The following is a 12,301-nucleotide window of genomic DNA, read 5'->3' on the forward strand; positions in this document are numbered from 1 at the left end:
ATTTTCTTAACAAACATGTACTGCTTGCAGAACAACACATTAGATTAGGCCATCCATGGAATATCATGAAAAGATTGAGGCCGCTGGTTTTGTGTATTTGTGCACATAATACCTTATAATAATGTACACTGCATTTCCTAGGGGAAAGACCAAGGTAAACCCATACCACCTCCAGCAGAGAACCTTGAGGTACAGTATACAATAATAAAACATTTTTTTTATATTATGTCTTTGGATGCTGGGTGTGTGTTATGTTTGTGATAAGTAGAAATAAGCAGATGCATGCATACTAGGAACAGCAAGGTGCTGGTCTGTCTGACTTACAATCCATTGATGAATGGTATTCCAAGAGCCTGCAAACCTGGCTGTCTCCAGTATTCAAATATCCAGTTAGCACTGAGGAACATTCCCATCATATCCTACTCATTGTTGTCTGGGGCCTCATCAGGGGCAGTCCACATTGTTTTATAGGCACCCTAATCAACTGGTTTGTCCTCCCCGTCTTACCTTAGAGAACGTTCGCTCTGTGGGAGTCCTTGTTGACAACCCCCTAATGGCATTCTTCAATCTAAAAATCAAAGGAGCAAGGCAGAAAACTTTTGGCCGACCAGTGACTGCAGCTAATCACCTGTAGCCACTGTTTGAGTATTCTGACAGCGAACACCTGCCCCTGTCACAATACAGTAGCCTGGTGGAGGGGATTCAGCTGCTGCCATGGGGCTGAACGAGCAGCCCTGAGTATCATAGAGAATCAGATATCCTAGCTGCATGAGACCACCAAGGCTGGAAGCACAGAACCATACATTCTGCTCACTGTCATTTGGCATGTCGGTGATGCTTTTGTTTTTATTACATTCCCTCCAGTTTGTCTCTATTACTAGTGAAATGAATGGTTTATTTGTGGTACCCATTATATGGTAATGGATACCACAGATCCATCAAAGACGAGACAAGCCACTTGATGTTTACTTCTTACATCGCCAGATGCTTTTCAGCAGTAAGTACTACATTGGCAAAGTACTTCAGGACGTTATTGCCTTACTTTGAGTACTGCATTCAGGAATAACTACCCGAAATGGAGGCATCAGTGATGGATGGGATTTGGCAAGGTAAAGTACTCTGCAGGTTCTTGGTAAACACATTCATAAGTATGGCGTCACTCTCAAACCTTTCCGGTTGTACTGGAGTACAACTATGCTGAATAAGAAAGTTTGTTCACTCTGCCAGTGCACCTAGAATGCATGAATTACATTGTATTGAATCTCAATTACAAAATTGTTTTACATTGCAGCTTACCAGTCCTTAGATGTGCTGGCTACGTTGGTTAGGTTTTTTTTTTTTTAAGGCTTTTTATTAATTGATTTTCACACTAATGGTCAAACACACTTCCTGTCCTAGGGTGACAACACTCACTCACTGGATTGTATCTAGGAGTAGTGTTGTCACCCTAGGAAGTGTTTTATAACTAGAAAACACCCTCCCTCTCCTTCAAAGCATGGGCGGAGTGCATTCTGTAGTTCACAGAGGAGAACTGAAGCTGATAACATTGCTTCACATAACACTACAGAATTCACACGGGACATTCCAGCACTGGATTTCTCACTGGATCAACTTTACTTGTACTTATTGAACAAATAAAACAAATCACTTTCAATGGTATTTAAACAGACCAAAAAGGAACAAAGAAAAGAAGTGAATTGTTTACATACACTTTAAAGTGTAAGGGTAAAAGGTCACCCTACTCTGCCAGAAGTTTGGTACTAGGTGTACAGCCATAAGGAAATAAACTGTAAGTACACCATACACTATTCCACTAACCAAAATGCACAAACTGTGTAAGGACAGCAACAAGAGGACCTCACCCGACTGCACTACACTGTATTGTACTTACTGTACTGACAGTCAGTAACATGTATGGTTAAATATACAGTATACAGCCAGCACGCCCTAGGCTTATGTTGCCTATGCAGAAAGCGAGCCCTGATTTTGGGATATCCTATCAGTAATCCTCTGCAGGCTCATCCTGGTTTTGGGGACTCCCATAGTTCCCTGCAGCAATAGATTTCCAAGTAAGTCAAACTGATCAGCAAAGTGTGGTGCCTAGTTTGCATGTACCTGCTTTTTTTTACCCATTTGTTTTAATGGTAGAATGTTATCTATAAGCAATAAGATTTTCTCTGATCTACTTCCATTTATATAATGACTCTCTATACATTCACACTCTAATGCAGATTAAGTGTTTAAAAGTCCAAATGTCTCGCTCAAAAATGTTAATATATACCAATGCATAGCATAGCATTTGTGTACAGTATATACCTGCTGCAGCAGACATTGGACTGGGGTACAAAGATACAGTATATAACTCTACAATAATGAAACGTTGTATTAATGTACTCTGTTGGTATGTTATATCTTGCAGCCAGCAATGAGTGACAGTGATTTATTAGATGAATTCTCAAAGGATTTTGAAAGCTGCCTTTCTCCAGCTGCTCAGCCCTCTGCTGCTCCTTTTGCTGTTACACCCAAAGTAAGCTATGCAGATGTATATTTTTTTGTATGCCAATAAAGTTATTCAGAGAAACAGTGCAAAATATCGTATAAGGTGTTAACTGCATAAAGGTGCTAACTGCGCATAAGGTGTTAAGGCATATTGTACTTTGCACCATTTTATACCTGTTTGCCTCCTGTATCTCTAATCTCATTGCTTCTTTTTTCTGTTTATTAAGGACACTACACAAGACAAACAAGTGAAAGCAGATGTGGTTGTTCCGTCTTCAGCATCCTCTGTACAGGCTGCAACTGCACCCTCTGTATGTACCCTACCTATCTACAAAAGAATCTTGAGAACAAGCTTGTCTATGTGCAACTAATGGGCAGGCACAATTCAAAGTGTTTAAAAGCCTCCCCGCCGTGTAACCTGTCATGGACGCGAGTGCTGCTTGTTAATTACAGGCAGCACTGCATCCGGCTTTTGACAGCTGTTACACAGCAGCGGACTTCCCCACTGCTTTGTGTAACCTAACTTAGTGAGGCAAGAGCTGCAACAGCCTTTACTTGCTGTTAGAGGCGTGAGCTCTGTGAATGGCTTGGACCAATGGCAAAGCGCCATTGGTCCTAGCTGTCCAATCAAAAAAAACAAAAACAAATAGTGAGGACATCGATCTCAATGCCTCACCAGTGACGAGCAAGTGAGGGACAGGGAGGCTCCTCTCTGTCTCCATCCTCCCTCTTCCACACAGCTCGGTGACTGGGTTGGGGGCGATGCCTCACCGAGAACGGACTCCACTGCACATCACTGCTGTGGTGTCAGTCAGCCTCCATTACCTTGGCCAATTTTTTCTGGCCAGGCCTGCTTGCGGTAGAGTTGCTCCTTTGGGACTGACTTTTAACCTATTACTATTGTTTCCTGCAAGACTGACTGACTGGTACTGCCATCACACCCCCTCCCTTTCTTCACATGATACAAACTTGCACTGTTTTTCATTTAAAAATTAAAAGTGGAAACACAGAGACATCACTGGCTTGAATGGTTTAACAACTAGGCTCTAACACCAGAGTGCAATATGTTTACAAATTGTGAAGGCTGTTGGTTATGTAAAAAAGCATGTAATTTTAAATTATAGTGACCCTTAGACCCCAGCAATCAATGGTCTGACATTAGACTTTAAGTGACTGTAATAAAGCTGCTATCAGATATAAAGTGCAGACACTTGTAGGTGCCTTTTACATACCTGCAGCAGCTTTTATTGCTTCCTGCACACCTGTACGCCAGGCTGTTCTGCACAGGAAATGCTTCAAGTCTTTCAGAGAGGGTGTCAGAACATGCCTATTCCGTGCTGCTTCCCCAGATTTCGGTTGGTCCATCAATGTGATTGGTGGCCTCACAGACCAATAGGAATGCATGGGGTAGAGGGTTCCTTTACAACAAAAAAGTGCCAGAGCTTTGCTGATTTACAGCAGCACATCAGGAACTTCAGGAAACACTCAAAGCTGCTTGGAGATGACCCAGTGGTGCATAACTGCAGTAGATAATAGTCAGGTCACCAACCTTGATGTGCTCTCTGGCAGGTTTCTATATCCTTGCATATGTCTGGCTGGGCAGAAACACAAATCCTTGAAATGAAACCGCTAATCTGAATGTTTTTTTTTTTAGTTTTTTAAAGTTATTGCTTCAAAATGAAATTATTATGAAATGTATATTTCAAATATGTATTTAGCTGTTTGCTTGAAGTTCCGCTTTAAATAAACATAGAACTGAATATCTTGATTTATCAGAAGAACCTGTTAGAACTATAACAATGAACAAAATAAGACCATGTAATAAATCATTCTGGCAGCTGTGGCTGCAATATCGGGTACCTATAATTTCTCGTTGTTATATCCTTAGGCTGGTATGGACGATGCTTTAGATGAACTTATGGGTACCCTAGAAGGCCCTGAGTTCTCTGCACCGGAGTCTCCTGTCTACACGGGTCCAGAAGTGACGGTAATTTGTTTCTTTATTCCTTTATTCAGCCTGCATCCATAATTACTAGACCATTACTATTAAAGGTGCAGCAGGTGTAAGACCTTTTAGTCCTTGAAGTCAAAAGTACAAACCACTCCTGCTTCTACCTATATATGATCACATTATCTAAAATAAGTTAGTGGAATAACACTCCATTTTAATAAATATTACCATCACAGGGTTGCATGGGAGGTGTTTTATGTGGGATGTATTTGATTTTGTACCAGGACGCTAACTTTTTAACTACACGTCTTGGTTCATAGTTCTGCAACAGTGAGCTAGCCCTGTGTTCTAGCCAGTGATCATAAAGGTGGCCAGCAACACCAAGTAATATGGCACACATTCTACAGATTTGTGCTTGTGTCACCTATAGCAGCTGGGATCTTTTAGTACTTTTATAACTGCACACACAAACATTGAAATGATTTGGTGATCAGATAACTCAAACAATGATCATAAAGCCCTAATAGACCACTCCCATCTTTTTTCTACAGGAAACGGCTACAGCAATACACATAGAAGAACTTGGAAAAAGGGAAAGCTCCATCCCGCCAGCGTATAGGCACCTGTTGGATGTAAGTGGAACACACTTGTACAGTATTCGGTGCATTTTCTAGTTGTCCACTGTACTAAACAATGTTATTTTACAGGGGAAAGAAGGAGGAAAGCCAGCACCATCCATTCCTGAAGAAAAGGTATGTCTGATATTTCTAAAAGATTACAACCACTGGCGCCATATGTGACCGTTCTTGAGGGAAGGGGGAAAACTACAGAGACATGGGGGCAGCTCCTCACAGTCAGGGAACCTGGATATCTAGCAGAAGAGAAGCAAAAGGAACGCCATAGTGTGAAAATAGATTTTTATTCAATAATACAAACAGCTGAAATGTACTCACAAACAACCAATGCTGACAGGCTTGTAGTGGTAAGATCTCAGGATGGTTGAGGATGGATGAACAAATTAGGCTTTAAAAGTGCTGGTGAGGTGCTAAATCACTGTATCTGCACATCTTCCTCCGGTTGATGCTTTTCTGGGGCCGAACCCCTTTCGTCTGACTCTATGGAGGCGCTCCTTTTTGCTTCTCTTATGTCAGATATTTCTGTCTTATCCATTTCCACTTTAGAACAGAGGTTATTTATATCCACTATTGCTTATTTACATTAGTAATAGAGAAGGTACAGGGGTTGCAGTCACGCTTGGGGCACAATGACTGATTGGGGCTTAGGAATGTACTCTATTATCAACCCTTTGGTCAGCCTGTTTTGCCTGATGAAGGAACTGATGAATTGTTTTGAATTGTGGCATGGGACACCATGTATGTTCAATGTCAAATAAAGACAGGATGATAAAGTGGACCCTTGGTGTGCTAGTGGCTCATCTTCATTTATCTTGAGCTACGCGGCATCATTCACAGGCCATTTCAGTGTCCACTACAATACGTATATGGGGATTCCGGTCTGGGATGAAATGGGACATTCTGAACTATTATTGACCCTGATGCACGTTCTAGCAGCGTACAGAAAATGTCAAAGTATTTTTACCAGGGAGCTCCCCTGTTATTTTATAATTACTTCATTTTGAATCGGTAGCTCCAGCACCTGTCAACTCATCTATATTCTGGAAATGAAAGCAAAGCTTGTTAGGACATTAACATAGTTACCTAAATCAGGCCCCAGATATTGTCCAAGTGACTTGTTTGCGTTCACAGCTGCATGTTAGTCAGAAGGTGGTAGAGGGGTCTCCAAACAACACAGAAGATTGAGATACATTTTATGTTACAATTGCAAAGAGAGATTTTGAAAAACAAAATCAGTCAAATCAGGTGTATTGTTTAAAAATTATTGTTAGTGGCATTGAGTTGACATTTTCTGTATCATTAGAACACTGCGTAACTCTGTAATAAACCTTTTATGTCTCTCTAGCCTTTGACAGAAAGTGAACTGGCAGATGAATTTGGTAAAGACTTTACATGCTCCCTGTCCCCAGCTGCACAGCAAACACCAGCAGCCAAACCAAAAGTGAGTAATTAAGTATTTTATCATTAAGGGTAAAAGTGTTATCATTTAAGATGATATTTCATTTACTTGCTCATATTTGTTGATTTTGTAAAAAAATAGTTTTATGTGCTTGTTTTTGAGGATGCCGAAGTGAAAAAGGCAGAGCCTGAAGCTGTGGTTAGCGCCTCTTCCTCCTCATCTGTCCAGGCTACACGTTCTGTAAGTAGCACAATTTATGCATATATAAAATCCATGGTGACATTTCATCCTTTGTGTACATAACATTTAGGAGATCTGTGTCTGTACTAACCTGGATGTAGCAACTGTGCAGTTACAAGCCTGAGAGCAAATGCAGTTTAGCAAAAGTTGGCTGCCAATTGGAAGAGGGAAGACTATCTCATTTAATAGTAATGGTGGAGAATAGAGCAAAATACATATTGTGACCTCATCACCTTACTGTATATATGCTGCAAACATACAGATAAATACGCAAAGGTCTGCTAAATAACCAACACTATATATCATGTTTATGATCATGTATATATCCTGTATAATAATAATCATCATCGCAAATGTTCAGAGCAATGAAGCCTCATCAGTCCTGATTTATATATTATACCATACAATGTATTAGCCATTGAACGTTTGTATAATTCTATTATTCTGGCATTAAACAAAAAATAAAAATAAACGGCTGAAAATTTGGCACACACATAAATGTGAGTCATTATAATGATAGCCAAACGGCTAAATACACTGTTAAAATAGATATACTGTATGTTTGGGAGTTGTAATGCTGGCCAGCTGTTCTTGTGATAAACATCTTGTAGTCTGTATAATCTCTCCTACTATTTCATGGTTTAGCATTACAGCGGGGTCAGCTTTCTCCCTATTGGTCAGAGTTGGTACTATGGATGCACTGTCCAAAGTACAAGCTGGGGACAGAGAGGTGACATAGGAAATTGAATTGTTGAATCCGTGAATAAGTGTGTCACCTGCTGGGTGTGCAGTGTGGAAAATGTGTGAAAATCACAATATTGGCTGAATAGAATTAAAAATATCATGTAAGGCAACATGATGGACATGTAACTTTTTAGAACATTATTGAAATGTCACGCATGACATTTTATTCAGTTCTACAGTACTGCAGCCACAACATGGTGCCACGATGTGCTGGAAAAAAATACTGCATGACCTGAGACCATTGAAAATATGACTAATTGCCTTGCCCGTGCAGCCTCAACACATCTGGCGTGAATTAGCCCTAAATGGTTTGAATAATTGGTTGTTAACAACATGCAGAATAAATGCTCCTGGTGCAAGATGCCCAAAAGTGCAAAAGACATTGATGACAATCTGCGGTTTTCAGTTGGTGAACCACAACTGCTTTATTATTGCACATTACTGCACATTTTACAAGTAAACTCTTTCTGCCATACAAGCAACAGTGATATCTATATGTTTTCTTACTTGAATCTATTGGCTATCGTTTTCCTGTAGAAAGCACCTACTTGCAAAGCTGACCCACTAGATGCCTTGGCTGGCACATTAGGAACCAGGAAAGAAGATCCAAAAGACAAAAAACCTGCTGCAGATAAAGTAAAGGTAATTTGGATTGTATAATATAAAAGGTTTCCAGTCATATTCAGTGCAATTCTGTAAAATCTTCTGTTTTTCTGCTGTCACTCTGTAAGTGTGTATGTAGGCACGTGGCAGCTTTGCTTCCCTTTTATAATCCTACAATTCTGGCTAATGATAATATTGAGTGAACACTGTACTGCTGTGTTGCTATTTAAAGGACCTTCCACTTTTAATTTTAAAAAAATTGGACAATCCTTTGTGAATGATATCCGCTACCAAACAGATTAAGGTAACGGGATTCCAACACACACAGTCACTACAAGAAGCAACATGTAGGGGATGATTTATAAATTATTTGCCCAGCCATATGCAGGGTGAATGCTGTTCGGCATTGTCACCACTAGATAGATGCAAGGAACCTAGGAAATGCTTCTCAACTTCATCTAGTGGCAAGAATGTCATGTGAATGGCATTCACCCAGCATATGGGTGGGCAGATGATTTATAAATCATCCCCTTAGTAGATAAAAAAAAAAAAACTTAAACTGGTTACTGAAAAGATCAGAATCACACGGAAAAATGATTGTGTACCAAATCTCATACCTGTGATGCTCTTCTTCTTACTGAAAAGAGGTTTTTTTTATTTCTCTTAGGAGCAAACAGGCAAAGGAAACAAAGAAAAACTAGGGGAAGATGAAAAGACAATACCTCCAGACTACAGGCTAAAGGAAGTTAAGGTAGACAGATTATACATATACAGAATCTAACTGTAGCTGTAGTACGTCTGTAGGATCTTGCTGCAATACTCCAGGAAGGATAAGAATAATAAATCAGACCTATTATTTATATGTGTACTACTAAAGTGTCAGATATGAATGCATGTCTAAATTGTCATTATTCTACACTGGCTTCTTTTCAGGATAAAGATGGGAAGCCTCTATTGCCAAAACCTGAAGAAAAGCCTCAGGTTGGTTAATCTTGTGCATGCCTACTTTGAGTGATATATATTTACTGTACGTATGCATATAGTGAAATGTTTTATCCACACAAATGGATAATTGTGTGCAGCTCTTCTCTTTATAGTGTGAGGGTGAATCATATGGTCTTCTCTGGGTAGGCGTTTGTTTGCAGTGTGTTGCTAGGTAGAAGCTTTTTGTCTGATATGGGTCAGCGGATTGTGTTTCACGTGTATTTTGTGCTGTACACTCATGTTTCAGCTCCGATCACATAACAAGCATCAGGTTTCTCTTAACAGTTTGCAGAAGGATTCCAGAGTTGACACTCCATTCATTTGTTTTATTTCTGTGAACATGCAGGCAATGAGCGAGGACGATCTGCTGGATGCTTTGACTGAAGGGTTTATCACCCCTCCTGTTGCTTCCAAATGTCCTCCAATAACATCATCAAAGGTATGTTCCCTGCTCTCCTATCTACAAGGAACCCTGTATCTCTTACTCTCTCTCTGCATTGTAGTGATACACCTTTTGCCTGTACAAATGCAAACCTTGGTACAGATCTGTACAAATATATACATATAAGTTCACAACCTGACTATACAAAACACAGTAAAGTGCTAGCAAACCCAGGAGTCAGAGGCCCATAAAATAACATTTACAGGAATATATGTAAATGTTGTAGCAGCTTATGAGATTTAAAAACATTTTAGTGTTTACTTTGATTAGAGAGGTGATATTTCTGCACACAGCTAACTTTGTGTCACAGGGCTATAACTAAAGGAAGACAACAGAGGTAACTGCCCAGAGCAATACCTTTTTAGAAAAATTAAGAAATAAGAATGGCTGGCTGTGTGGAAGATAAAGCATACTAGACCTTAACACAGTAATATCTTTAGAGATCAACAAAAAGAGTATAAAAAATGTAACAGTCTGGCTAAAATGGGGTGTGGTCTAAAACGTTTTGCGGAAGGTAGGGTATAATAACCAAGGGGGTCCTTGGAGTACAGAAGTTCTTAGTTCCTCCTTCTGCCCCACAGTTTAATTTGCAGAACTCATCAGTCAGGATCTCCATGGCCTAATTGGCCAACTACATTAATGTCATTAGAAGAATACGGAAGCTGCAATTTTTGTCTGCTGGTTGCCTGCGTATGTCTTCCTTCAATAATGCTTCAGTCACTAACCCATAGCAAGCATGCAGCAAAAGAAAGTTGCACATTTTTCTTCTCTCTACTTGTTCCGGGTCAGTAACTCAAAATATTCAAGCCTGGGCTTAAACAGAATCTCAAAATGGAGATCTTTAGTGAGATCCTATGTATTTCTCCCATGACCGGTTTCATTTCATCGAAGAGTACAAAAACTTTTACATAAAACACATATGATGAGTAGGAATATTCTTAATCATTGTTTATTGGAGTTTGATTTTATATTTTACAGAGCGCTTAGATTGTAAGCTCCTTGAGGGCAGGGGCTCATGTGAATGTACACTATGTAAAAGCGCTGCGCAAAATTGTTGGCGCTATATAAATACCTGTAATAAATAAATATTCAGAGTCCCATTATGGCAAAGTGATTTACAAGTAAGATGTGTTTAAACTACGGGGCTGCTTTTATAAATAATGAATGTTATTTCTTTTTAGACGCCATCTAAAAAATCTGGGTCTGAAGAGATTGTATTCTCTTCAAAAGTTTCATCTGTACAATCCAGTGCTCCAAAGCCATCATCTGCAGAATCCACCGCTAAAAAGCCATCAGTCTCTGTGAGTTCTTATTAGTTATCTTTTATTGTATGCTGGAACACCATTAGATAGAGTGGTATAGCGCTCTATAGGTAGACCACATACCTCACCTAAAAGTACAGTCTTGTGTAGACCAAGATTAATAAATATTCTGCTTCAATGACTGGCAAGAGAAGGGTTAATGTCATGTAAGATATTGTGCATGCATCATAATGAGTCTTCCAATGCCTACCTATTGAGATGTCAAACAATATGGCACCCGTTATATGGTGCTTTAATGTGTGCATCCAGAGCAACTGGTCTATAGCACAGATGCAGCCGAATATTATAGAGCCATGTATTGCAAAATGCATACAATTGTTTCAGGCTGGCTGAGCATCATCAGTGCAGTCTGTGAAAGCCATGTCCTCTATTGAGTAGGGCTCGTGGTCCTTCAAGATAGTAGAACAGCTGTGGTGAGTTGAGCTAAAAGGAAACAAACAGCCTTACACTAAATCACCACAAAGCACTGCAATGTCTACTTATAGATTCTTATAGATTCCAGCCACCTATTGCTATTACTCAAAAATTATTTTCATTCGTCTGACTTTAGAGCTGTGAAATTTAGGTGATGTGTTTTTTCTATTGTTTTTTGCAATACACTATTGAATAAGGATGTCATACCATATAAAAAGTGTACTGTTTATCAAGGTCTATACATCAGAATGTTAAAGGAGAACTATGAGATGAGTGATTTCCACTCACCTCATAGTTCTAGCCGACCTGTGACAATGAGACTGTCACAGGTCGGCTCAGTAGACCGGGAGGTGAGCGAACACATACCGGGTTCGCTCACCTCTCGATCCTGTCACGGCTCTCTGCCGTGACAGGGGAGGGGCTGGATTCCCCCCTCCTCGCTCCGATCCGCCAGCGCTGACTGGCAGAACGGACGGGGGAGGGGGCGGGTACAGCTGGCTCTGCCTCTAGATAGGCAGAGCCAGCTGTCACTCACGCAGCTGGGCGGAACCCGTCGTCTAAGTCGGGATCCGCTCCTGTCGTCTAAGTCGGGATGCGGCGTCTCAGTATACCGCGAGCTGTAGCTCGCGGTATACTGAGCTTAGGGTAACGGGAGGACGCTAGTTTGTGTCCTCCCGTTACCCTAAGGAGAACTATGGGGAAAAACACTGACCCCATAGTTCTCCTTTTAAGACACAGTAAGAGAGATTAAAGTAAAAACTTGAGAAGAAGATGTCTGTTAGCGGGGACATTGAGGGGACATGTAGTAGAAACTGAGTTATGTTTAACAGTTTACATTTCCTGTGTTCCTAGGATGCACAGATACCCGATGATGCATTAGACCTTCTCTCTAGTTCTCTGGGAACAAGAAAGGAAGATCCTGATGAGAACAAGCCTGTAGTAGACTTAGTAAAGGTCAGTACTGGAAAACTACAACGCTGCCCCATCCTTACCAACGGATCAATATTCAGCAGAATTATTGGTATGCTGTGTGATTGGAGGTCAGAATTCCCTTTTGATCAAAACAAA

At 40.4% G+C, this 12,301-nt stretch overlaps 1 protein-coding gene across 1 annotated transcript in view; it reads left to right on the forward strand.

Moving 5' to 3' along the window:
- Positions 1–12,301, forward strand: part of CAST (calpastatin) — a 36,607-nt gene that overhangs the window by 11,919 nt on the left and 12,387 nt on the right. Inside the window, exons 9-22 of the mRNA XM_018560227.1 lie at positions 142–189; positions 2,420–2,527; positions 2,727–2,810; positions 4,388–4,486; positions 5,002–5,082; positions 5,158–5,202; positions 6,431–6,526; positions 6,647–6,724; positions 8,006–8,110; positions 8,739–8,822; positions 9,005–9,052; positions 9,402–9,494; positions 10,679–10,777; positions 12,095–12,187. Coding sequence (XP_018415729.1) covers positions 142–189; positions 2,420–2,527; positions 2,727–2,810; positions 4,388–4,486; positions 5,002–5,082; positions 5,158–5,202; positions 6,431–6,526; positions 6,647–6,724; positions 8,006–8,110; positions 8,739–8,822; positions 9,005–9,052; positions 9,402–9,494; positions 10,679–10,777; positions 12,095–12,187 — 1,161 coding nt within the window. The remainder of the gene's footprint in view (positions 1–141; positions 190–2,419; positions 2,528–2,726; positions 2,811–4,387; positions 4,487–5,001; positions 5,083–5,157; positions 5,203–6,430; positions 6,527–6,646; positions 6,725–8,005; positions 8,111–8,738; positions 8,823–9,004; positions 9,053–9,401; positions 9,495–10,678; positions 10,778–12,094; positions 12,188–12,301) is intronic.

This window comes from Nanorana parkeri, unplaced genomic scaffold (assembly GCF_000935625.1).
Source record: "Nanorana parkeri isolate BGI_ZX_2015 unplaced genomic scaffold, ASM93562v1 scaffold441, whole genome shotgun sequence".
Classification (NCBI taxonomy): Eukaryota; Metazoa; Chordata; class Amphibia; order Anura; family Dicroglossidae; genus Nanorana; species Nanorana parkeri.